At 44.7% G+C, this 27419-nt stretch overlaps 1 protein-coding gene across 2 annotated transcripts in view; it reads left to right on the top strand.

Annotated features, from left to right (window-relative positions):
• The first annotated feature begins 4259 nt into the window (after nt 1-4259).
• Nucleotides 4260-27419, top strand: part of PLA2G15 (phospholipase A2 group XV) — a 71138-nt gene continuing 47978 nt past the window's right edge. For both annotated transcript variants that reach the window (XR_011167886.1, XM_069085681.1), the window contains exon 1: nt 4260-4495. Coding sequence is in view for 1 of the 2 variants with exons in the window: in XM_069085681.1 (XP_068941782.1) it covers nt 4348-4495 (148 nt within the window). In the remaining variant the exon portion in view is untranslated. The remainder of the gene's footprint in view (nt 4496-27419) is intronic.

Below are 27419 nucleotides of genomic sequence, written 5' to 3'. Positions count from 1 at the left end.
CACAGCTAGTAAGTGTCTGAGGCCAGATTTGAACCCAGAAAGATGATTTTTCCTGACTTCAGGCCCAGCACTCTATTCACCTGGCAGATGCTTAATAATTAATGTAGGCTGACTCTTAATCTACTCTCTCTCCCCTCTGGGAGTACCCATTTTGACAGGGAGATTCATATGGTTTCCAACTCTCAAGAAGCCACTGGCCTTGGAGGTGGATGGGAGACACAGGCCACTTCCTTGGGAGGTTTTAGCCTTGGTGTCTCAGGTTGTGAAATGACTGGCTAGAAACTCCCAAGAGCAGGGTGGGCAGGACCAGCTCTACAGAGAATTGCTACATGGAGGTGTTTTACTTTGTCATCGTGAGTCATACAGGGACAGAATTTTTGTAGAGTGCTTTGACCCACATTTTAGGTAATCGTCAAAGAGCAGCAAATAGCCCCAGGCCTCAAAAAAACCCAAACTGCTGATTAAAGTATTTGCTGATCTGGTTTTAACTAAATTGCTCCTTTTCAAATTTAAGAGGACCTGGGACCCGGTTTTACTCATTCCACTTTTTCATTTATTTGCCCATTAATTTATTCAACAAATATTTATTTAGTGTCTACCAAGCTTGAGATTCGGTGCTGGAGGTACAAAGACAAACACGAAAAATGCCTGCCTTCAAGGCATGGATCCTCTATCTTCCTCTGTCTCTTTCACTTCTGGAAATCAGGGCTTGGAAGGGCAAGTGAGCTGGAGAACATGGAACAGAAGGTGGTGATGAGGATGATGCCCAGAGAGAATCACATATGAATGGAAATCCTAGGGAGTAAAAGCTTCATTTTTTGTCCCTCACCACCTACTCTGCTGCCATGGTGGTGGGAGAAGAGCCCCAGCAGCATAACAGCAGACACCAGACCATGCATCTCCCCTTTTCCCCCTTGTCTCCTTCCTATCTCTTCCTCCCATCCCGGGTCCTCCACCCCTACCCCCAGCCTTACTCAGGACTCTTTCCCTTCATTTCCTAAGGCAAACATGGTGACTTCCTTCCTCTCTCCCACAAACTGGTCATAAAAAACAAAGAATGGTAAGGGGTGGAAAGTGAAACCTTGGAACAAAGAATTCCAGATCTGGAAAGGATTTTGAGGGATCATCTAGCCCAGTTCCCTCCTTCTACAGATCAAGAAATTGAAGTTCTTTAGATCTTTGATCTTAAATTCTCCATTCTCTCTGGATACATGCCCAGGTTGGGGATCTGTGGGCTGGAAATCATATGTAGTTTATGATAATGAGATTATTGTAAATAAAGGATTACAACATCCTACTGGTTACTATGGACTGACTCAATAACCTCACCTGGTGTTTGACCTACTAGCAGCCACAGTATTCTAGGGTGAGGCAGAGGCTAGAGTGCTGAACCTGGAGTCAGGAAGACAGGTCAAATATAGTCTCAGACTCTTATTAGCTGTGTGACCCTGGGCTAGTAAGTTAACTTTCTCAATGTCTCAACTATAAAATGGAGATAATATCACCTACTTCCCAAGGTCTTTGTATCAAATGAGTATAAATGAGTATAAAAAAAGTATCAAATGAGATAATATTTATACAGCCCTTAGCACAGTGCCAGTACATATCAGGTGCTTAATAAATTCTTGTGTCCTTCCTTCTTTTCTTGTTCTCTGTCCTAGTCCCAACTCCCTGTTTTCTCCTAGAAATGAATAGGACCAAAAACCATTGCTATTACTTTTCTATCTGGTATAAAAAGGAAATTGAGATCCTGGAGCAACCAGGGACCCAGGAGTTTTGGTCCCCACCTAGGTTCTTTTCTTCCTCATCCCTCATCAGGAATCATAATGTTGAGGTTTGGAGTTTAGGGGTGCTCAAGACCACAAAATACCAACATGTCCAGTTGTCCAGTCCTACTGAATGAATTCGACTCAAGCCTTCTCTCAACTAAATTAAAACAAAGTTTATTAAAGATTCGCCATATTGGGGTGGTTAGGTGGCACAGTGGATAGAGCACCCACCGGCCCTTGAGTCAGGAGGACCTGAGTTCAAATGTGGCCTCAGACACTTAACACTTACCAGCTGTGTGACCTTGGGCAAATCACTATAACGGAAATGCAAATTTAAAAATCTTCCCTGCCCCTAGGTCCTTTGATAGGCTTAAGAGACTCTGAGAACCTTCCTTGATTTGAAAATATACTCTACCCCTTAATAGGTTGAATGTGGTCACATGGAGCCTGTGGCAGGAGGCCTGGTTTTCAGGAATGCCCACACCTTGATGCTGTGTGATTGGGCAGTGGGTCAAGAGGGTGGTTACATTCTCTGACCCAGGAGAAGGCTATATAATCCCTGATGTGAGGCTTTGCTTTGGGGCTCACTTTGAGAAATGTTGTGTGATTTGACCAGATGAGACTCTGGGCAGCTGTTGTTGAGAGCCCCCTGTCTTTGAAAAACCCAGATGTTGATGCTTCCCTCTCTGGTAACTGTGATTTGGTATGGATGTAATGGTTGGACAGTTTGGAAGCCTGTCTGCTTGAAATATTTCTGTCTGTATACTCTGAAGTATGGGGTGCTGACTTTTTTCCCCTGAACTAGGTAAATAATATGTTTGATTGATTAAAGCAAGATTGTTAACCCATTTTGAGTTGCTTTCCTTTAAAAAAAGAACCTGTGTTGGCAGCCACCCTGGGATGCTGGGGTGCTTGCTACTAGAGTCACTTAACCCCAATGGCCTGGCTTTCACCCTACAAAAAGCAAAAAAAAAAAAAGATTTGCCATATTGGATAGATGCTTAAGGAGCCTGAACTTTTGTATCACTAATGGGAATGGGCCAGATTAAAATTTATGCCTTTGTCAGGGTAGACAGAATCTGAGCACCTTCATGGAGGGAAGATGGATCTTATATACAGAAAGATTGTGGGAGGAGGGGTCTAGGGTCTTGAGGAGGAGTCTAAAGAGGACTCCAGGAAAAAGAAGAGATTGGGATTTGGATGGGATCAAGGGTAGGAAACAGCTGGAGGTAATAAGACTATGGGGTAACAGATTTGGTCAAAGATATTTTGTTAGGATCAAGGGTGGGAGGTAGGTGAAGGCTACTTGGAGATTACAGACAATGGAGGGCTTTTTGCCTCTAGGGAACCCTAGACCAAGTAGAAAGATTCCAAAGCCTCTACCCCATTAACAAGATTATAAATATTGTAAGTGAACAGATATTGTTTCTCTCATTTTTCATTTTACAGGTAAGGAAACTTGAGGTCCCAAGTGAAGTGGACTTGAAATAAAGTACAGTGATCTGCAAAATTTAGATCTTATAAAAAGGCTAGTTTTTATTATTTTGTCAAGACCTATGATTTCATTGGTGTAGGGAACTCCCTCTACCAAAGCAGACTGGTAATTTCTTCTGCAACCTCTAGAGGGTTGCCTCAGATTACATGATTTGCCCAGGTTTAATCCTGTATGTAACTTGTTTGTATGTGGTTATTTTCTTGTAGGTCCTATTAGATTGTAAGCCCTTGGAGGGCAGGACCTGTCTTTTGCCTTAATTTATCTCCAGTGTAGAGGGGTCAAACTCGAACAGAATTTCTGTGGCAGTCCGGGAGCCAGATTAAAATATAATTGGGAAATGCTGAAAAAAATAAATAAAAATGCAATACAGCGCAGATAATGTTAATTTGTGGTTTTCTAAGTCAACATGCCACTGCAGGGATCAGCTTCTATTTGAAATTGCACTAAATCCCAGAGCATAGAACAGTTCCTAAGCATAACAGGCACTTAATACATGTTTATTGACGCACTGACAGTGTCCTTGGTAACACTGAGACATATAGAGAAAATTGGGAAAGCCTCTTTGAGCCTCACACACAATTATACCCTATATTGGGTGTCCCTACTGTTTCAGTGAATATTTCAGCTTATAGAAACTTAAAACGGCATATGCTGTAAAATGTCCAAAGGATAAATATCAGAAGCTGGTCTCGTGACCATAAACCCAGCAATCTTTCCATCACAACACGGCCTCTAGTCTCCTGAGTGGTTTTGCAAGACCAGGGTTTGAGGAAGCCCAGGATCGACCCTTGCACCCCTGGGGCTACTGGCTAGGGAGCTCGGAGGGCCAAGGATTCATCGATGCTCTCGGCATTCGACGTGTCCTGCCTGCGCTTCCTCACTCCCACCTCCAGGGGCGGGCTTGGGGGGGCGGGTCAGGGGCGTGTCCACGGACGCTAATTGGCTGCGTGGCGGCGGGCGGTGGGGTTAAGCGCGTCGCGGGGCCGGGGCCGGGGTCCCCCTGGAGCGGCCGAACCCAAGAGTGGGGTCCCGAGCCCGAGGCGGAGGGAGCCCCACCGAGCCTCGCGAGCCCGCCTGCCAGCCATGAGACACCCGCCGCCAGCCACCCGCCCCGGCCCTGGGCGGCCCCTGATCCTGCTGCTGTTGCTGCTGCTGCCGGCGCCGGTGTGGGGGTCGGCCCAGGTGCCGCCCCCGCAGCCCCCCGCCCCGAGGAGACCACCGGTGGTGATCGGTAAGGCCGAGGATGGGGTGCCATCGAGGCCCTCAGCCTTCCCCTGGGCCCGGGGACGACCCCCGCCCGCCCGCCGTCCTCTGGGCCCTGGGCTCTCCCCCCTCCTCTGGGTGCGCCCCCATCCTCCTCCCCTCGCTCCTCCTTATCTCTCTCCAATCAGGCATCTCCCCCTGTGCGCCCCCTCCTCATGCACCCCCCCACCCCGTTCTGCTGCCCATCCCCCCTCCTTAACCTTCCGCACTCAGGGACTCCTTCCCTATGCAACCCCTCCTCCCTGTGCACCCCGCGACCCCCATACTCCATAACCTTCACTCGGGGACCCCCTCCTCCCCATGCACCACCCCCTCCCCATCCTCCTGGCCCAGTGCCCTCCTTCCTCCCTGTGCATCCCCTTCTCCATCCTCTTCACTCAGGGACCCCGCTCTCTGTGTATCCCTTCCTCTCCTTCCCGTGTACCCTTGAGACCTCCCCATGCCTCCTTAACCCTCCTCGCTCTGGGCTTCCTTTATTCCTCAGGCTCCCCCCCCTCCTTCCCATGTTCTCTCCTTAATCTCCACTCAGGGACCCCCCTCTCTATACCTTCTCTCCTCCATATGCCCCCCCTCTCTCCGTCCACTACCACAAGCCCCTTCCCCTAATCCTCTTCGTTCAGGGTGCACCGATCTCCTCCCCATGCACCCTCTGAGCCCTCCCCATCCTCTCCTCTTAACCCTTCCTGCTCAGAGCCTCCCTTCCTCCCTTCTTCCCCGGGGCCCTCCTCCTTCCCCTGCATCACTCCCACTTTCTTACATTCCCTTAACCTTTCAGCTCAGGGTCTCCCTCCTAGTGTACCCCCCCTCCCCATGCCCTTTCTTCAGCCCTTCCCCTCAAGGGCCCCCTTCTTCCCCAGGCCGCACTTCTTCCCTTCCCACTCTTGCCGGCTGTCCTCAGGTATCTGCCTTCTTCCCATGCTCCCGCCCCCCTTCCTCAGTCCTCCGGCCCCTTCACCTTTTCCTGTTCCTCCCTCTAACTCCCCACTCCTGCCCACCCATTCTGTAATTTCATCTTTTCCCCTCTGACCTCCCTGGTCTTCCTCTTTATCTCACCCACTTTACCACACACCCACCCAACCCCAGAGGCTCCTGCCATCCCAGGCTCTCTTGGGGACACTGACTATTCTTATCACCTCCCCCTCCCCAGGGTACTCCTCCCAAGGCTCCCTACTACCCTCCCTCCCACGGAGCCCAGACCCATACTTAATGTTTTCCTCCACTTACAGTACCCTTACCTTGATAGCTAAGAAGTCTTTTCTCCTTATCACACTCTGCTTTCTGTGCCCCAGGCATAATGGAATATTATATATATATAATACTTACTATCACCCCCCCCCCTTCCCCACTGCTCACCCCAAGGCTTTTGGTCTCATTGATCAGGGTCAACATCTGCAGTCTTTACTGCCTGACCTCCCAGGCTAACTTGCCCCTTACTTACCCCAGGGTGCCTTTTCTCCTTATAACAGCTAGCATTTGTGTAACCAGCACTAGAATTTTTTTTCCCACTTTAGCATTTTTTTCCCAATTGCATGTAAAGATAGTTTTCAACATTCACTTTTTTTTTTTTTAAAGCAATCGGGGTTAAGTAACTTGCTCAAGGTTACACAGCCAGGTGTTTCTGTGTGGGTGATAAGTGTCTGAGCCTGGGATTCCATCCCCCAGGTCATCCTGACACTGGGGCTGGTGCTCTTACTCACTGTGCTACCTGGCCGCCCCTCAACATTCACTTTTAAAAGATTTTGAGTTCCAAATTTCTCTCCCTTCCTCCTCTCTCCCCTTCCCAAGACAGCAAGCAATCTGATACAGGCTGCACATGTACAATCATATTAAACATTTCCACATTAGTCATGCTGCAGCAGTTGACTTGCTATCTTGATCTTCACTTTCGTGGGTAGGGGCTGTGTTATTCCCATTTTACAGATAACAAAACTAAGGCCCTAGGGGTGGCTAGGTGTCAGAGTGAATAGAGCACCTGCCCTAGAGTCAGGAGGACCTCAGTTCAAATCCGGTCTCAGACGCTTGACACACTTACTAGCAGTGTGGGTCAAGTCACTTAACCCTAATTGCCCTCCAAAAAGCAAAAAAAGAAAACTAAGGCCCCTTGGAGTTTAGGGGCTTGCCCTAGGTCACACAACTAGGAAGCGTCAGATAGGATTCTAATGACCACTTACTAGCTATGTGACCCAAGGTAAGCCATCTAACCTCAGTTTGTCTCAGTTTCCTCATCACCCCAACCTGCTCCTCCTTCCCTGATTGGAGGGAGGGGGACATTCCATAGCCCTCAAACCATCGTTAATTTGGACCTGGAAGAGACCTTGGGACATCATCCCTCATTCACCACTACCCCCAGGCTCCCTTTCTTTTCAGTCTCACTCTTGCCCTGGACTTCCTTCATCATTCTTTACTCTCCTTAGTGCCTTTGCCTTTTCCTTTTCTTGCCCCTTCCTTTCTTTCGTAACCCCCATAAAAGGTTGGAAACTGCTATAGATTTAAAGTCAGAGGACCTGGGTTCAAATTCCAGTTCTGTCTGACCTTAGGAGATCTGGGCCTCACTTTTTTAATCTGTCAAAATGAGGAGGGGGGAAGACTTTTGATCAGTTCTCCAAGGTCCTGAGGGTTGTTTTATGAGATTGTTTCTTCTCAGCCCTCATTACCTGCCTGCTCTTTGACCACTGGGGCCAGTGGGAGGACAGGAGAGGGCTAAAGCCAAGCCTTTTTTCTTCCTTTTCTGTGACCTGTCCCTCATGGTCTTAGCCAACGTGGAGTGACTGCTGAGACTCATGGCTTTGACCTCTAGAGCCTGGGCTGGAACCTGGGAGGGCAGAAGGGGAAGGAATGGGGTCAGAAGCTGCTGTTAGACTGGATGATGTTTATAGTGAGGGGGAAGGGCAGTACCAATCCCTTCCCTTCCCCCATCGATGATATCTGTCACTGTAGTTCTCTTTTCCATTCTCCTGGGCACTCATGGGGCAGAGGGATGTTCCTCATCCCAAAGAGTTGCCTCTCTTTCTGCTTTATGACCTTGCTTTTACTTTGCAGTGTCTGCTGGACAAAATCTAGCTGTTTGGTTTCTTTGCCTGCTCTTTGACAGCTATGCTTGCTATCTGAGATAATTTGTTTGAGACAGGATCCCAGGGTCCTTAGCCAAATGACTCCATGGGGTTGTGGCTGACCCTGATCAGTGAGTCTGTGGCCAGGAAGGAGAGAGAAAAAATAGGACCATTGGTTTGGAACTAGAAGGGACCTTAGAGGTCATCTAAGCTAATCTCCCTTAACATAGAGGATTTTATTGTTGTTATTTAGTTATTTCATTCATGTCCAACTCTTAATGGCCCCATTTGGGGTTTTATTGGCAGAGATATTGGTATGTATGGTTTGCTATTTCCTTCTCCAGCTGATTTTACAGTTGAGGAAACTGAGGCAAATAGGGTGAAGTGACTTGCCCAGGGTCACACTGTTAGTAAGTATCTGAAGTCAGATTTGAACTCAAGAAGATGAGTCTTCCAGATTCCAGGCCTGGCAATCTATCTGCTGCACCAAGTAGCTGCCCTAACCTACAGAAACAGGCCCAGAGTTGTTAAATGACTCACCCTAGTGCACACAGTGGCATAGCCAGGATTCCAACTGTAGCGACCAAGCCAGAGCTCTCTCTGCTGCCCTGACCCACCCATCTCCTGATCTCTGCCTTATTAAGTTCCAAGTGTCTTGACCCTAGGATCTTGAATACTGTGTGGGGCTGTTAAAATGAAGGGTCCTTTCTGCAGCAGCCAAAGCCCTAGATGCAGGATGACCAAACTGTCAGAAATGTTTTAGGAAGGACTGACAATGAGAAATCTCCCTTCCTGTTCTTAATAAGCCCCTCTATGCAGCTGGCTGCTCTGTGTGTCTTACTGAGAATTCTGGGCTTTGCTTTGAGCCTGCTGATTGCTGTTTCTGTTTATTTTCTATTCCTGTTCCATCTGAGCTAATGCCACCCTGAGAACTAGGCATTTGCTGCAGCTCCGTCCGTTTGCTTGGCTGTGGGGGGGGGGGGTTACAGCAGAGGCCCCCGGCTCTTATTACCTGAAACTGTATCTTTTATGCTAAGCATAGCTTTCTTTCTGTGGTTTAAAAAAAGGTGCAGCTGTAGCCCAGAAGGGTTACTCATCAGTCACTAACACTTGAGTGTAAATGAGACTATCTCAAAAGGGAACTGCAGGGGAACACTGGAATTTGTAGTGGTGCTGGTTATTAGGGATGGAGGTAGGCTCATTCTTTCTTCCCCCTCAGCTGTGTGGGGCTGGGGTCTGTAATTTTATGATATCCTATAGAAACCAGATGAATTTCCTTCCTTGGACTTGTGCTGAGGGAGAGGCTCTCGAGAGCTGGGGAAAACAGGGAAGTTATCCATCTTTATCCTTGTCCACATGACTCTGGGGAAAGTCTGCCGAGCCTAGAAGGGAGAAGGGAAGGGAGCTATATGTGATAAGCATATTTATCCTTTGAAACACAGGCTTATAGACTCTTGTGACCTATATAGTCTTTGAAAAAAATTCATTGATATCTCTTGTTTTTATATCACCTACATTTATTTATTTATTTTCCTCTCTCTCTCTCTCTCTCTCTCTCTCTCTCTCTCTCTCTCTCTCTTTCTCTTTCTCTTTCTCTCGCTCTTCCAGAGAACCATCATTCCTTATAACAAAAAAGAAGAGGGGTTTAGTTCAGCTAAACTACTTTTTTTCAGTTGTTTTGGATTCTTTGTGACCCCATTTGGAATGTTCCTGACAAAGATACTGGAGTGGTTTGCCATTTCCTTCTGTAACTCACCATACAGATAAGGAAACTGAGGCAAATAGGGTAAAGAGACTTGCCAGGAAGTGGTGGAGGCTAGATTTGAACTCAGGTCTTCCTGACTCCAGCCCTGCAACTCTATCCATCACACCACCTAACTGCCCAAGTAAACTAACCAACACATTGAAAAAAATCTCTGACATCCATAGTTCTCCATTTTTAGAAAGAAGTGGGAGAGACGGTCTCATGGCTCTTCTTTGGCATCAAGCGTAATGTTTGTAATTTCATAGCATCCACTTTTGATGGCTTTGTAGTAGCAGCTCTTTCCATTTGTGTTCTTGGGTCATTGTATATGGCTTCCTTGATCTCTGTCATAAGGCTTCCTATACTTTTTTATATTCATCATAATTCATTATTTCTCACAGCGCAACAGTATTCCATTATAGTCCCATAACAATGTTTTAGCCATTCCCCAATGATGGGCATTTTCTTTGCTACTACAAAAAGTGTTGCTATAAATAGTTTAGTGTATGTAGGGCCTTTTTCCTCATTGATTTTCTTGAGCTATGAGCTTAGTGGTTCTCTATAGGCTTGTCACATGGAATGTCTTTAGGCACCTCACTGGGTTTCACTTTAGAAGGAGGAGACTAGGCCCTTTGTGAATGAGTGGTACAACCCACTGATAGAATCCTAATAAAGCTGCCCCAGCCCCAGTATTGTAACATCACTATAGGCCTGGCCCTACTGAACAGCAGGCCCTCTGCACCTCTCCCACTCAGTGTCCTAACTTCTTCATATATGCCTCCCTGCTCACTGGAATAGCAGGTGTGTCCCTGAAACTCTTAGTTCCCACAGAAACAGCAGGTGTGTCCATGTGATGGGAACCCAGCTACTGCCTCTACCTGGTCACTGCCCCCCAGACCCATCCCACAGAAACAAATGTGTTCTTCTATTCAATCACAATCACATCATCCATCTAGCCCAAGACAGGACCACAATGGCTAGCTAGTTAGAGGGCAGAATGACCAGAATGTTTAACCACCGAACCATAGATGGGACCCCTCCTCTATTAACAATCCCTTAACAAATTCCTGCCTTTTTAATATTAATGATATTCCTCTATTCTGTGTAAATTTATGTTCATCTTTACCCTATAAAAATCCATCTTATTTTCTCTAAAGTTGCTGGTTCCTCTTGGAACAGCCCACTTCATGAGAGGTGTCAATCTCAATAAATGCCTGTACTTGGATTAGAGGTGGTCTGACTCTGAATTCTTTGAGATGATTCCACCACAACAGTTTTTGGGTGGGCAGAGCACCTACCGCAACAGTTTTTGGCGTCTCTGGGTTTAAACCGCAGCACTACCATAACTGTAGAGGTGAGGTCAGGGAAATCTGGAAGGGGCTTTAGAGATCATTTGATCTGGTTCCCTCATTTTGCAGGTAAGGAAACAAGAGACCAAGAGATGACTTGTCCAAGGTGCTGCAGTTGGGGTTCAGCCTCAGGTGCTATGAACCCACATTCTCTTTTCTCTCTCCTGTGTCGTGTAACTCATTGAGTGACCAAGCCTGCTGTCCCAGTGAGTGTCCCAGTGACCTCAAGGGTGAAAGTAAATGAATGCTTTTGGAAGGCTTGTCACAAACCACTTCTAACTCATAGAGGAGAATCTTATAGTTACAGAAACTTGTTAAAGCAGCCCCCCCCCTTACTCCCTAAAGTGAAGCATAACAAAGTATCCTATGAGTGTACAGTAGCTGTTTCAGAAGAGAAGTAGGAAGACAGTGAGCTTGACTTTCATGCCTTTTACCTGCCATCAATTGTGTTTTCATGGTGACTCGACTTGAAGACTTAACTGCCCTGTTGACCTTCCTTCAGGAAGCAAGAGTTCTGTGCCTCTGCTTGTGACCTCAATAAGTGTGTCCCTGAATGGTTGGTGAAGCTTATGGGGAGATAAGGCAGCTTCCCCTTTGGAAGGAATGGATTAGGATTAGACTCTTTGAATGAGTCGTACAACCTACCTACCACGACTACAAAGGAAGCCCTAGAAGGGGCCCAGAGAGCATTTGATCTGGCTCTATTTACAGATGAGGGAGATACTAGGTGAGTGACTTGGTCTGGATCACCTAGCTGGAGTTCAGGCTCAGATCTTGTGAATCCACATCCTGAACTCATCCCCTATGTCCTGTGACTCAGTGGTGAGGGCCCAGGACTTAGTTCACTGAGTACTGCCACTAAAATTCAAGCTCTCTCATCATCCCTCGCCTCCAGTGACAGGTTCTCATTCATGCTGGCTGCTGGGGAAAGCTGACAGAGTCTCTTTGATTTATTTTTTTAATTTGTTAAAAGAGTGGTGACTCTCTGTGGTGTGGGGGAAGGGCATGGTGAAGAGTTGAACTTTTCTGCTTGTGGGCCTCCTTTAAATAGGAGGAGCAAAAGCCTCTGTAAAATGGGCTGGAGAAGGAAATGGCAAACCACGCTAGTATTTTTGCCAAGAAAACCCCAAATGGGGTCATGAAAAGTCAGACACGACTGAACAACAACAATACCTGCCATCCATTTCCCTTTGCTCAATACTAAGATTATTGTTTACCATGACTCAAAGCCATGCTGTGATAGTGGAAGAATAAGGGCATTAAAAGATGAGCCTTTGTTTCAGGAAGAAGCTGGGGGGGGGGGGAGAGTCTGTGTGTGTCTGTGTGGCTGTGTGTGTGTGTGTGTCTGGTTTGTCATAAAAGAACTTGGTAATTTTTTAGCCAGCGCAGCCTACTTCTGACCTCTTGGTCAGTTCTCATTGTCCCTTTTCAGTGTTTATCCATCTCCCCAGTATATACTGATGAATGAGCTTATCACAGTCTAGACAGCAGCTATTCCTGTGGACATGGTTAGACAAAATTTGGCATTAGTGGAAAGTTCAGCCCAAACAATGTTCAGCCAACAACCTGTTTGGGGAGTTTTCTAGGATACTTTGTGTCTTATTTCCTCGTGCATAAATTTTTGTCCATTTTATTGAGGAAGGATTTAGGACAAAGAGAAATTGTAGAATCCTTTGGTTTGGGTTTGTTTCCTCAAAATGTTATTGATGCCTTATTTGTGGATGTCCTGATTCCCCACTCCCAGTGAGTCTTTCCTCATGTATAAACTAGAAAGGACTTTATAAATTGTCCCTCTAGAGCTGAAGAAATAGGTCCAGAAAGGAGAAGTGATGTGTCAAGGTCACACAGTCAGTCAGCCCCAGAACCTGCTGGAGAATCCAGGACTCCTGGACGTCGAAATGCCAGGTGTTTTCATTTTTAATGCCATTTATGAGTGGTGAGGTTTGGCTACATGTTGACAGTTCAGACAGTTCAGCCTGCGGAAGAGGCCAGAAGCTGGTGGCCACATCTTTGTGCTTTAGATCGTAGCTCTTAATTGCTCTTCTGGGAAGTTCAGCTGTGGCTTCACACCACCCCTGAATGTGAGTTTAGTACAGCAGGAAATTCCTGACTCGGTGAGAGAGAACTCATCAGTTGCATGCTCTTCCTTTCACCCCTTTCCTAAGACTTGCAATGAGGGCAGCGGTGAAACTCAAGGTTTTCCTTTCTTAGAAGGACTGCGCCTTAGAAAGCTGGCTGCTGGGAGGCAGAAGGAGTGTTGGTTACTTTGAAATCGGCTTCTTCCTCAGCTTTCCTTAAGAGTTTCTTAAATCACTTCTGAGCCACATTTGCTATAGTGCTGTGCTAACTGTGAAAGCTGCTTGCAGCACCCATCCTCTGGACCATCCCCGTGCTCCTTGGGCTAGGCTCACTGCCCTTCTAGTCCACTGGAGTTGATTTTTTTGGTGACCAATGTGAGTATATGAAGCTGTCAGTGGTGAGCACCATTTTGAGTCAGGACTGCTTCTAGACCTTATACCCAGAACCTTCTCCCTCTGGCCACAGGAAGTACCATCTGTTATGGATAGGAGTATTTTTTAAGTTTCTTTAGTACTTTCTTTAATACTGCCTCTTGCTAAAAGGCTTCTCAATCAAAGCTTTACTCCTTCTAAAGTCCAATTGTGTTTGTTTATATCAGTCTGCAAAGATTTACTGAGGTGGGGGTGGGGTGGGGGTGGGGGAAGAGGAATAAAAAGAAAAATGAAACTGGCCCTGCCCTTAAAAAGCTTACTTTCTTTTAGGAGCAGGCTTTTATAGGTATGAACAAAAAACCTGCCGAGTAGACTCTTTGGAGGGAAGAATGGGCAGAGATGAGAGGAGTCAGGGCCAGAACTGGGCGGTGATGGGAGGAGGCAGGGTCAGAAAGGCCTTTCTGAGCTTTGAAGGAATGACCAAGAGGGAGAGCATTTTAGGCAGGCGACAAGGCTGTGGAGATGGAGGGTGGAGCATTCCAAAGAACAAGAAAGCCAGTCTAGATCAAATGCTAAACAGATGTGTTTCATCCTAGAGAAAAATAAGGGAGCTGTGTGGTTTACTGAAAAGAGGGATGATATGATCAAGATTTGTGATTTGTGAATATCGCTTTGCAAGTTGGGTGGAGGATAAAGTGGAGTAGGAAGAGACCAAGGTCTGGGAAACTCAATTCTTGGAGGGTTTTTTTAAACTAGATCTGGTGAGGAGATGAGGGCCTGTACTAAGGTGGTAACTGGGTGAGTCTAAAAGAGAAAAAGGCATTTATTAAACTCTCACTTAATATGCTAATCACTATTAAATATTAGGGATTTGATTATAATTACTAGATGATCTGGGAAGAATTAGATGGCAAGCTCTTTGAAGGCAAGGGAGTGTTTGTCTCTGCCCAGTATCTGGCACTAATATTATTCAGGCCCTTCTGACCTGAGGGGCTCATCTTCTGATTGTGTCTAAAATGTCTTTTAACATTTTAATACTGTCCATGGGGATTTCTTGACCGAGATAACTGGAATGGTTTGCCATTTCCTTCTCCAGTTTTGTGTAGGCAGGCTTGGCAGGCAGACAGGCAAGGGTTAAGTGACTTGCCCAGGGTCACATAGCTAATAAGGGTCTGAGGTCAGATTCAAATTCTGTTCTCTCTGGCTCCAGGTTCAAGGCTCTGTTCCACTGTGCCACTTTGCCATACCAGTGTCTGTCACAGGGAACTAAATAAATGCTTCTTGACTTAATACAAAAGCAAAGGTAATTTCCTGCCCTCAAACTTGTTTTTTATTTGGGAGACCACACACTAGGAAAATGGTGGCCAGGAAAGGGCCAGGAAGGTGGGTAGAAGTTAGACTCAACATTCCCAAATCTAGAACCGGGACCAGAGCTTATATTTGGTCTTGGTCCTTGGTACCAGAACTGAAGGGGAGGAAGGGGAAAGAAAGGGTACATCAGAGAGGCCCAAGGTGACAGCCTAGGTCACACAAATGGTAATTGTCAGAGACAGATTTGGACTTGGGGCACTCAGTCTCCAGCTCTCTTCTCTAGATCAGATTGCCTCCCCAGACCCTGTGGCTAAAATACTGGGAGAAGCTATGGACATTTGGTATATATTGTACAGGTCGAATTGACAAGATTTGGCAAAACATTGGATGTATGGGGTGAGTGAGAGAATCTCTCAGGAACTTGTCTATGTTTTGGATTGCTATTAGTTATCTTTTCATGTATATAGATCTTATTTTGGCCCAGGGGATAGAACTTTGGGCCTGCAGTCAGGAAGATCTGAGTTCATATTCAGCCTCAGATTCTTAGTAACTGTCTGACCCTAGGCAAGTCATTTTATCCGGTTTGCCTCCGTTCCTCTTCTGTAAAATGAACTGGAGAAAGAAATGGCAAACAGATCCATAATCTTTGCCAATGGGCTCACAAAGAATTAGACATAACTGAAAAACGGCTGAACAACAGATATCTTATTTCACCAGCTAGATTGCTGGCCCTTTGGGGGCAAACATTGTGCCTTACTTTTGTTTCTTTTGTGCTGCCTACCACTGAGCCTTAGTGCTGGTAACACCCAGCAGCAGTAACTACCCAGTAGTACTCCATACTTGTTTGATACTGTAATTGGAGGCTTTGGCCTTTAAGGAAGTAGCGGGTGTGCCAGGGCAGGTGGGCTTAGGGGTTCTGTTGTTCTTTTTTTCAAAGTATCATAGAGTATTAATAAAAGAGCTGGGCAGAACCTTGAATTATTAAATCAGATATCCCTATTTCACAGATGGAGAAACTGAGACTTACTCAGAAGAAGCCCAAAGTCACTTCTATAGTAAGCAGAGCCAAGATTTGAAATCTTCTGAGTCCGTATCCCCAACCCCTCATTTTACAGATGAGGAAACTGAGACTCAGGGGAAATGAATGGCCCGTCTGAGGTCAATACTGATGGTCAGTGGTAGAACTGAATTCTTTCTGCCTTATACCATGGTTGTTGAATACAGATGGGCATCATTGAAGGTAACACAGTTTGATGGTCTGAGGTAGTTGTATCTTTCCCTGTGTGTTTGCCATAGTTCTTTTTCTTATCAGGTGTGTCACTACCCCAAGCCTGGGCGGTGTCCCCATGTGTCCTGAGATGGGCTACAGGCTCTGGTTTGTGCTCCCTTAAGTCTCTGTCTCTATCTCAGAGGTCCCGGCCTCTGGGGACATTAGAAGAAAATTTCCTGGTCTGTCTTCCTTCTTCCAACTATAGTAGGTTTTGGTTTACACCTGGATCTGGGATTAGAACATCCCTCTTGGGGAGGAACCTTGGGCACTGGAAAAAGAACAGTGGGGCTCTCTGTCTTAGGGAGATACTTAATGACACTTAGCTGTGAAGCCTGGCTCCAGATCTTCCTTAACTGTGTGACAATAGGCAAGCCATTTTCCCAACCTAAGACACAAACTCATCTGTTAAATGGGGATATTTATATCCTGCTTTGGGGGATCATTGTGAGGAAAGTGCTTTGTAAACCATAAAGCTCTATGAAAAATTCTAACCTAATATAAATTGTGGTAGTAGTAAGAATAAAGGCTGAATATTCTTTTAGCTTGTTCAGGAATCAAGTGATTAAGGAACTGTTTTTCCTTCAATCACTTCCCTGACTCCTTTGGTCATATAGCTGTAATGCAACATATATTTCATAATGTCTTCAAAACCATATTTAAAAGGAGGAATTGAGGTGTAATGGAAAAGGGATTGGCCTTTGTGTCAAAGCTTCTGGGTTCAGACTCGTCTCTGATGCCTACTACCTGTGGGCAAGATGCTTAGCTTCCCTGGACCTCAGTTTCCTCATTTGTAAAATTAAAGTGTTGGACTAGATGGACCAACTCGCTGAGTTTATGAATGAAGAAATATTTGTTGAGCATCTCCTGTGATCATAGAATTCTGAGCTAAGCAGGTGTGTGTGTGTGTGTGTGTGTGTGTGAAGTGTGGTAGCTCTCAAGTTTTCTACTCCAAGGTATTTTATAGAGACTGGCCCATAGAAGTTAAATAACTTAATTCCAAAGGTAGTGTAGCATCCAAAGTCAATGCCTTTGGTTTTTTTTTTTCTTTCCTACTCAATAGTATTTTTTCCCCAATTACCTGTAAAGATAGTTTTCAACATTCACTTTTATAAGATTTTGAGTTCCAAATTTTTCTACCTCCCTTCCTCTCCTCCCCCCTCCCCAAGACAGCAGTCCATCTGATAAAGGCTATACATGTTCAGTCATATTAATCATCTTTTCCCATTAGGCATGGTGTGAAAGAAGAATCAGAACAAAAGGGAAAAACCATAAGAAAGAAAAAACAAAAAAACAAAAGTGAAAATAGTGTGTTCGCTCTGCATTTAGACTTTGCAGTTCTTTCTCTGGATGTGGATAGCATTTTCCATCATGAGTCTTTTGGAATTATCTTGGATCATTGCATTGCTGAGAAGAACTTAGTGCATCATAGTTGATCAGTGTACAGTGTTACTGTTACTGTGGACAATGTTTTTCTGATTCTGTTCACTTCACTTAGCACGAGTTCATGGAAGTCTTTCCATATTTTCCTGAAATTGGCCTGCTTATCATTCTTATAGCACAATAGTATTCTATTACATTCATATATCACAACTTGTTGAGCCATCCCCCATTTGATGGGCATCCCCTCAATTTCCAATTCTTTGCCACCACAAAAAGAGCTACTATAAATATTTTTGTACATATAGATCCTTTTCTCTTTTTTCATGATCTCTTTGTACCTAGTGGTGGTATTGCTAGATCAAAGGGTATGCACAGTTTTATAGCCCTTTGGGCTTACTTCCAAATTGCTCTCCAGAATGGTTAACTCAGTTCACAACTCCACCAACAATGCTTTAATGTCCTAATTTTTCCACATCCTCTCCAACATTTATCATTTTCCTTCTCTGTCATAGTCGGCAATCTGATAGATGTGAGGTGGTACCTAAGAGTTGTTTTAATTTGCATTTGTCATCAATAGTGATTTAGAGCATTTTTTCATATAACTATAGATAGCTTTAATTTCTTCATCTGAAAACTGCCTGTTCATATCCTTTGGCCATTTATCAATTGGGGAATTATTTGTATTCTTATGAATTAGTAAAACTCCTTTTTAAAAAAAATTTTAAATTAATTTGTTTATTTACTTTTAGTTTACAACATTCAGTTCCATAATCCCTTGAGTTTAAAGTTTTCTCCCCCTCCTTCTTTGCCCCTCTCCCTTCCATGGCATCATGCAGTCAAATATAGGATCTACAAATACTTTCACATTAAACATTAGTCAGGTTGTAAAGAGGGATTATAACTAATGGAATGAACAATGGGAAAGAGGAAAAAAAACAAAACAAGAAAAAGAAAGAGAGCAAATAGTTTGCTTCAATCTGCATTCAGACTCTGTAGCTCCTTCTCTGGATGTAGATATATCTTTCTGTTATGAGTCTTTTGGAGTTGTCTTATGATCTTACGTTGCTGAGAGGAGTCCAGTCTATCCAGGTTAATTGTCACACATACGTTGTGCCTGTAACTGTGTACAAATTTCTTCTGGTTCTGCTCTTCTCACTCTGCATCAGTTTGTATAAGTCTCCCCAGGTTATTTGGAAATCTGCTCCTCATTTCTTATATCACGATAGTATTCCATGACATTCATATACCACAACTTGTTCAGCCATTCCCCAATTGATGGGCATCCCCTTAATTTCCAGTTCTTTGCCACCACAAAAAAAACTGCTATAAATATTTTTGTACATATGGTGCCTCTTCCCACTTCTATGATCTCTTTGGGATACAACCCTAGAAGTGGTATTGCTGGGTCAAAGGGTATGCATTTATTTATAGCCCTTTGGGTACAGTTCCAGATTACTCTCCAGAATGGCTGGATCAGTTCACAACTCCACCAACAATGCATTAGTGTTCTAATTTTTTCTACATCCTTTCCAGCATTTATCATTTTCCTGGTTTGTCATCTTAGACAATCTGACTGGTGAGATGTGGTACCTCAGAGTTGTTTTGATTTGCATTTCTCTAATCAATGAGCCCTTCTTAAGGGAAATTTTGTCATTATGCTGCCTTTTTGAAACAAAAGGCCATGACCCATTTACTACTAACTTGTGTTACTACTAACTCAAAATGGCTGGGTTTCCAAGTTACTAGAAATAAAAAGTAAAAACATGCACATGATTCAGCCATTGGTGAATTTACAGACTTGGAAAAACTGTTCATCATTTCCCTGAAAAGATAACTAAAATACGCAGTAGTTTTTTTTATAATGTTGTTCAGTTGTTCAGTTATGTCCACTCTTCCGTGACCCCATTTGGGATTTTCTTGGCAAAGATACTGGAGTAGTTTGCCATTTCCTTCTACAGCTCATTTGACAGATGAGGAAACTGAGGCAAATAGGGTTGAGTGACTTCTCAACTGGAATAGCACAGCTAGTAAGTGTTTGAGGCTGGATTTGAACAGGTATTCCTGACTCCAGCCCTGGTACCCTGTCTACTGTGCCACCTAGCTGCCCCAGTCAAGGATGCCCAGGGTCTGGAGATGATGGAGTATCTTATTTGAGGAGGCTGGTGTTACTAGATTGCAGAGAACAGGGGGAAGTAAAGCGTAAGAAGACTGCACAGGGGAGATGGAGGGGATGGGGACAGGTTATGAAGGGTCCAGCATGATTTTGTATTTGTCCCTGGTGGCAATAGGGGAACCACTGGAATTTTTATCGAGTCAGGGTGGGGGGACCTCTGCTTGAGGAAGATCGCTTTGCTAGCCTAGTGGAGGCTGAGCTGCAGTGAAGAGAGACCTACCAGCAGGCTGTTGGAATAGTACAGGTATGAGGTGATGAGGGCCTGCACCCTGGAGGTAGCAGTGCTAGAGGAGAGAAGGGAGCATACTCGAAGAAATGTTAGAAAGGGAGAAAAGATTGATTGACTCTGGGGAAGGAGGTGCAGGGGAAAGATTGAGATAGTAAAGTATTGAGAATCACATCTAGGTTTGAGCCTGCGGAACTGGGAGGAAACCAGACAGTGTGGAGGGTTTGGGGAGAAGGACAGTGAGTTCACTCTTGGATGGGATGCATTTTAGATGACTGGGATAATCAGTTCAAAGATATCGAATGTGCAGATTGGAGTTGCTAGGTCTGGACAAATAGGTCTAAGAATCACGTGCGGAGAAATGACAGTTGAATTCCTGGGAGCTGATGGGATCACCAAGAGGAAGAAGACAAGAGAGCCCAGGACAGAGCCCTGGGAGGCAGTTAGTGGGCATGACTGCGGTGAAGATCCAAGGAAGGAGACTGAGGAGCAGAAACCTGGAGGCTGATTGGTAGTCACCCCCCCCCCCCCCCGTGAGAAGTCAAGAAGGATGGAGATTGAGGAAAGGCCATTAGATTTGCAATTAAGAGATACGAGTAAGTTTAGAGAGAATGGTCTCAGTTGAAGTTAGACTACAAAGAATTAAGAAAATGAGAGAAAATGAAATGGAGGCACCAGTTATAGAAGGGCTTTTCCAAAAAAAATTAATTGCCAGAGAAAAGAGAGACAGGAGAGACATGGGTGTGTTTGTTGATGGCAGGGAAGGAGCCAGTAAACAGGGCGAGAATGAAGATAAGTGAGAGTGGCAATCTGTTGGAGCAGAAGGGATGGCATGGGATGGCTTGTAGGCACCTCTTCATGTGAGGTTGGGTGAAGGAGGAGATGGTGTCAGAAGGCATCTAAGTGATAGGAGATGAAGAGAAGAGAAAAGGGATGATATGACGAATGGCTTCAGGTTTCCTGTAAAAACATGAGGCAGGATTCTCTGCCAAGATGGGAAGTGGGGGAGTCATATGGGGAGGTTTGAGGAGGGATCAGAAGGTTCTGGAGGAGCTTCTGTGGAGAGTAGGATAGTGAGTTGATGAGAATTATCTAGGAGCAGTGAAGTTGCAGTAGAGATCCATCTACAGCAGGTTTATATTACATAGTCAGAATGATTGGGGATCATAAAGGAGGAAGCAGGATGGGATGGGAGCACTTGGGGAGGTAGAGGAGTTTGCTTTGGCAAGGAGCCAGCTCATTATGTGAGCCAGGTTAAGGAGGAGATAGTGGGGGAAGGCATCTGAGTGACAGCAGGTGAGGAGGAGGGGAGAATGGAGAGCTAGCTGGCCCGAATGGCCTCAGTTTTTTCCAGTAAAATAGAAGCAAGGTTCTCAGCTGAGAAGGTGGAAGAAGGGGGAACCCTGGCAGATTGGAGAAGGGGTAAAAAGATTTATAAAAAAGCCATTTGTGAATGAGAGAGTCATTTGCAGAGATGTCAAAGCATTGTCTTGCTGCAGTGAGGGCCTCTGTAGCTTAAGTATGTGATGCACTCTAATCAGCACAGTTTCATGATTTTCTCCAGCTTCCTTTAATAATTGAGGATCAATCTCTGTGTGCCCTAGTATGAAGGTAGGAGGTGGGGAAGAGAGAGGCAGACACTGATTTCATCGAGGAAAGAAGGGGTCAGTTCTGAATGTTGCTGGACCTTCAGAAGCCTCCTGCATCTTGCCTGGGTGATAAATATGGGTGGACAGAGGCTACTGAGCAGTGTGGTAGGGGCAAAGGTGGAGAGAAAGCAGTAACTCCCCCCACCTCAACCAGCGAGTCTAGGGGTGGGTGAAAGGGCAGCCTGTGCTAGAAAGGGTGTCTAGGGAATCTGTGTCATCAGGAAGAAGGGAAACAAGCATTTATTAAGCATTGCTGTGTGCCAGATACTGTACTAAAGTGCTTTACGAATATCTCATTGGATCCTTAGAACAACTCTGGAAGTTAAGTGCTATTATTATGCCCATTTTATAACTGGGGAAATGGAAACAAACAGGTTAAGTCACTTGCACAGGGTCACTACTGCTGTTAAGTGTCTGAGACTGGCTTTGACCTTGGATCATGCTGACCCAGCACTCTGCCCACTGCATTACCTAGCAGGCTGCCTCAGAAGAGGCCAGGGCTCAGTGAAGGAAGAAGATGGGGGGCACAAAAAAGGAGAAGTTTAAGATGAATGCTAGTTTGTTTCAAGTGGTGGGGAGCTTTAGGGAGGACTTGGAGAGAGGTAGGAATAAGGGAGCAGTCACTTGGAGGCAACCCATGGAAACTCAAACCCAGGTCAGAATCCCCAGGATGGCGAGGGTATGATGGGATAGAAGTATGGGAGTCATTGAAGAATGATTTCAGGTAGGGTAACATCACTTGTGGAGGTTCAGTGGTGTCCCAGGGCACCAGATTCATATAGTTGGAAAAGGGGGTGGGGGAAAACAATGCCTTGATAGGGGCTAAGTTGCTGTGGAGTTTTAGGTGGCTTACGAGGGTGCCTGGGCTGGGATGGAATGACTGCTCTGACATAGGAAGCACCCCTCACCAGCATTTGATGAATGTTTTCACTAGTCTCTCTCTTGAGTTTTAATCCCATATCACCAATTACCTATTTGACATTTCAAAGTGGATGTGCCATAAACATCTTATACTCAAAATGTCCCAAACTGAATTAACCTTTCCTCCCTATGACGAGGCAGCCTGCTAGGTGATGCAGTGGGGAGGGTGCTGGGTCAGCATGACCCAAGTTCAAAGCCAGTCTCAGACGTTTAACAGCTGTTGTGACACTGGGCGAGTGACTTAACTGTTGGTTTCCGTTTCCCCAGCTCTAGTGGGCACGCTGCCCAATTCCTGTCAAATGAGAAGTCCTCCAACTGTTTTATGACCTTACATGTGACATGAAGATGATCTCTGACCAGTAGAGATGATAGCTGATATGTAATGTACTCTAATGTTTGTAAAATGTTTTAAAATTGGTTTCTACAAGCCTTTGAGGGTATAGATATATGCCCATTTTATAGATGAGGTTAAAAAAAGTGTTTTCTGACTCATGAGTGGGATATAGTGCTCCTAGAAGGCTTTGCAGAAGAGGTAGGATTTGCATGGGCTTAGAAGGCTAGGTAGAATTCAGGTGGGTGGAGAATGGAAATGTAATGGAAATGTTACTCTATTCCAGGAGTCTTTTTTTTTTGAGACAGTTCAGGTTAAGTGACTTGTCCAGGGTCCCATAGCTAGTAAGTGTCAGAGGCCTGATTTGAATTTAGGTTCTCCTGACTCTAGGGCAGGTGCTCTATCCACTTCGCCACCTCACTGCCCCTACACCAGGAGTTCTTGACCTTGTTTGTGTCATGGACCACTTTGGCAATAGCCTGTAGAGGATTCTGCTTATTTTACTCTGCAGGATGGTGAGCATGGGGGACCATTTGTGTAGTGATGAATTAAGGCAGGCTAAAGCGGATAATGTGTTAGATCATAATTGCTGGCTACCATCCACTGTAGCCTGCATGCTTATCTAGTGTACTTTGGGGTAGATGACTCCAGATTGTGCAAAGCAGCCGGCTTGATCTGGGCAGGGCCAGCAAGTAAGCACCTTTCTGTCTGAGCAGTTGGCTCAGTTGGTTCAATTTTGGGAGCAGCGTGTTTGTTCCGTTAGCTTTGTTTTCTTTCTCAATGACCAAGCAGTCTTAGATCAAGGCCACTACTTCACCAAATCTCTGCAGTTAGTCCATGGACATGGGACATGGAGGGCAGAGGGGTGGGATTAGTAAACCTGTCCTCACGTCCTCAGACAGAATAGCCCCATCTCTGTGTGATCTTGGGGGGACGTGTACTAACTTCTGTGCCTCAATATTCCCTCCATCTTTAGAATGAGAGATCTATTAAAATTTTTTTTTAGATAGCTATTTCAGTAAAATCGGTCACCTTTGTAATCATATATATATTTTAATCATATGAATTTAAAAAACATGGTTCTGAGAAGGGGTCCATAGGCTTCCAGAGGTGGCCAGGTCACAAAAAATGACTAAGAGCTTCTGTTCTAGTTGAGTCTAGCTCCAAGTGATTTCAGCTCCAAGTGCAATTAACTCAGAATGTCCACCCCACTGGTGGAAGGACAGAGTCTTGGGGACCCAGTTTCTGAGTGTAACCTACTTGCTAGGGTAGAGACAGCTTGACTCAGGAATCTATTAAATGACTCAATAATCTATTAAGACTATTACAAAGTGATCATCATCAAAACAGTCTGGTACTGGCCAAGAAATAGAGTGGTGGATCAGTGGGACAGATTAGGTAGACAAAATATAGTAGTAAATGACCACAGTAATCTAGTACTTGATAAACTCAGAAGAGTCAGGTTTTTCGGACACTATTTTACAAAAAATTGCTGGGAAGACAAGGAAGCAGTTTGGTAGAAACTAGGCATAGACCAGCATCTCATACTGTACACCAAGTTAAGGTCAAAATGGGTACATGATTTAGACATAAGGGGTTATATCATAAGCAAATTATAAGGAAACATGAAAAATATTACCTGTCAGATCTATGGATGAGGAAAGAACTTATGACCAAACAAGAAAGAATATCATAGGAAGCTAAATGGATCATTTAATTACATTAAATTAAAAAGTTTGTACAAAGAAAGCCAATGCAGCCAAAATTAGAAGCAAAGCAGGAAACTGGGGGGAAGGGGAGAATTTTTTTACAGGAAATTTCTTTGATAAAGACCTAATTTCTCATGTGTAGCATTTTGGGAGAAGATCAAAGAGAAATTGCAAAGGAGTCTTTGCAGTCCTAGAGCAGCCAGGAGGCACAATGGGTAAGAGTGCTGGGCTCAGAGTTGGGAACACTCGTCTGTGAATCCTGCCTCAGAATTTTGTTGTTGTCATGCATGTCTGACTCCTCATGACTGTCATTTCCCTCTCCAGTTCATTGGACAGATGAGAAACTGGCAGACAGTATTAAGTGACTTGTCCAGGGTCACACAGTTAGTAAGTGTCTGAGGTCAGATTTAAAGGCAGAAAGATGAGTCTTTCTGACTTTGGTCCAATTCTATCCATTGTGCCACCCAGCTGCCCAGCAGTTGTTTGACCTCTGAATAGATCATTTAAACTTGCTCAGCCTCAGTTTCCTCATTTGAAAAATGGGGTTAATAACAATACTCACCTTCCAGTGTTGTTGTGAGGATCAAATGAGATAATATTTGCATACTTTAAAGTGCTGTGTGACAACTAGCTATTATTGAATAATAATTATTTTTAGCTAAGTAACGAGAGGGAGTATAATAGAGAGGAAAAAACCCAGGAATCTGTTTTTCCTGGCCCTGCCCTGGGCAAATGCTCTGATCCTTTGTTCTTCATCTGTATAGCAGGAATGGTCCCTTGGCCCAACCTGACTGGCAGGATTGTTGAGAGAATAAAATGAAATGATGTTATCCTGCCTTCATTTTGAGGTACTTGACACTGTATGGTAAAAGACGTTTTCATGTATATGGTAACTTTCTGTAACATTTCCTCTACACAAGCCTGTAGCATGTTCATGGCAGGTATTAACATCTGAACTTCGATTTTCTCATCTCTAAATTTGGGATAAATGATTTGTTGAAGGCGCTGAACCATATAAATGATCTAGGGCTAGGTAGCACCTAGGGGGTTCTTTTGACTCCGGTTTCTGCCCTTTCTACACAAACTGGCTCTGTCTAGAAGAAAGTACATGATCACTTTATAAGTGGTATATTGAAATGCCTTGTTTCTTTCCCAAGTCAGGCCAGCTGAAGTTCCTGTTTCCTCTTGGCAGTTTTGGCCAACCTTCTTGGGCAAGGCTGTCACTTGAAGGCCTTTCGACCTGCTTAAGGCTAGGAAATTGTATTTTTGGCACTGTTCTGGCCCTTTGGGAAAGTTGGAGGAGAGCCCTTCATGTGCAGGTTTGGGCAAGACAGGCTTAATGCCAGGGAGGCAGCTCCTCCTTCCTTTTCACTCCTCCTAGGTAGACTTTTGCCAAGGGGGTTGATTGCACATTCACAGCCTCAGGATCACTGTGTATGTAAGGTTTTTGGGGGTTGAGAAACACAAGCTCAAGAATCCTTCCCAGATACTGGTTAGAAGAAGCCAAGCTTTCCCCTTGGTTAGCTCATTACCCATCAGATAGAAAGACTTTTGCCTCAATAGCTTTTTCACAGTGACCTTGGACATCTTTTGGCCTCTGTTTTTCCATTTGCACAATGGGGGTAGATGGGATTGGATATATGGCCAGAGTGGCTGGATGAGCCTTTTCCCTTATGAAATATCGTATTGATGCTTTTCTTTTTTTCAATGTTATCTATTTCCCAATGACTTCCACTAACCACAAACCCTGTCTTGTAATAGAAGTATAGTTAAAAAAAGATCAACACATTAGTCATGTCTGAAAATATATGTGCCCCTTTCTGCCTTTGCCAAGAGGAAGGAGGCTTATTTTGCTTCAGTCCTCTGGAGTTACCTTTGGTCACTGCCTTGACTAGAGTGCTGGATGACCTCTCAAGGAACTTCCATGACACTCTGGGATTTGATTGCTAGAAATTGTATCCAATCTCCTAGGCACTGGGGGCATGTCCCTTTAGTGATGGGTATTCTTTAGTAGCAGTTGGTCATACTTGATTTCAGGGAGACAGATGAGGAGACATCCAAAGCTCCCCTCTCTCCTGCCTTCTGTTTTCTTTGTTGTCTTGAGGAGGCTTGTTAAGGTGGGGCTTATCAAGAAAGAAAGGCTTTAGTAAACAAAAGAATTAAGGCCGTAGATTTGGAATCCAGACCCAGGCCATCAGACTCCAAATAAATCATGTAAGGAGCAGGGAAGGAAGTAAGCATTTTATACAGAACCTCCCCTGTGCCAGGCACTGAGTGCTTTTTTATAAATATCTCATTTGATCCTTCCAATAGCCCAAGGGTAAGTGACTTGCCCAGGTTCATACAGCTAGGACCTGTGAATCTGAATCTGGACTCAGGGCTTCCCTTACTCCAGGACTGCTTTATAAGCTTAACCTCTTGGATCCTTAGCTTTCTCATCTGTAAAATGACTAAATGTATTCAGCTGTGTCGTTAGTTTCTAATCTTTTTGTCCCTAGTTTTAGCTTTTAAAATTTCCTTTTTTTTTTTTATTGATGTCTCTGTTTTTAAAACAGTCTTGTTTCCACCTGGCTGCCTATTTTCAGATATATTTGGAAGCAAGACATCAGCAAAACTAACCGTTACAGACCTGAGTCTGACAGGTGCATTCTGTATTCTGCATATACTGTCCCCACCTGTGCACTGCAGAGGGGAGGATAGTGCTGCATTTTCTTTACGCTTCAGAGTCATCCAAGGACTAAGTGTTGCACACTTTCGTGTCATTTGTTGTTTTTTTCCAGGAGCATTGTGTGTCTTGTGTTCCAGTCACACCAATATTAAGTGTCTGCTATTTGCCTGGCTCTGTGCTAAGGGCTGAGGATACAAAAAGAGGCAAAAGGCAGCCCCTGCCCTCAAGGAGCTTCCAGTCTAAAGGGGGAGGCAGCATGTAAACAAATATATACAAAGCAAGCTATAGACAGGATAAATAGGAAATGATTAAGCGGTGAGGCACTGGAATTAAGAGGGGCTGGGGAAGGCTTCCTGAAGGAGGTGGGATTGTAGTTGGGACTTAAAGGAAGCTAGGAGTTCAGGAGTCACTCTGCATTTGTCCTGCAAGTGAAAAGACCCTCTCTATGGGGGCGGCTAGGTGGCACAGTGAATAGAGCACTGGCCCTGGAGTCAGGAGGACCTAAATTCAAATCCTGCCTCAGACACTTAACACCTGCTAGCTGTGTGACCTTGGGCAAGTCACAACCCCAATTGCCCTACCTTCCCCCCTCCAAAAAGCAAAAAAAAAAAAAGACCCTCTTTTTACATAAAAATGTTGTGGACCCTACCTTTGTAGTTTA

This window comes from Petaurus breviceps, unplaced genomic scaffold, assembly GCF_028583685.1.
Source record: "Petaurus breviceps papuanus isolate PSGF00001 unplaced genomic scaffold, PetGlider_PUasm1.0 176, whole genome shotgun sequence".
Classification (NCBI taxonomy): Eukaryota; Metazoa; Chordata; class Mammalia; order Diprotodontia; family Petauridae; genus Petaurus; species Petaurus breviceps.
This window is presented reverse-complemented; position numbering and strand designations above follow the sequence as displayed.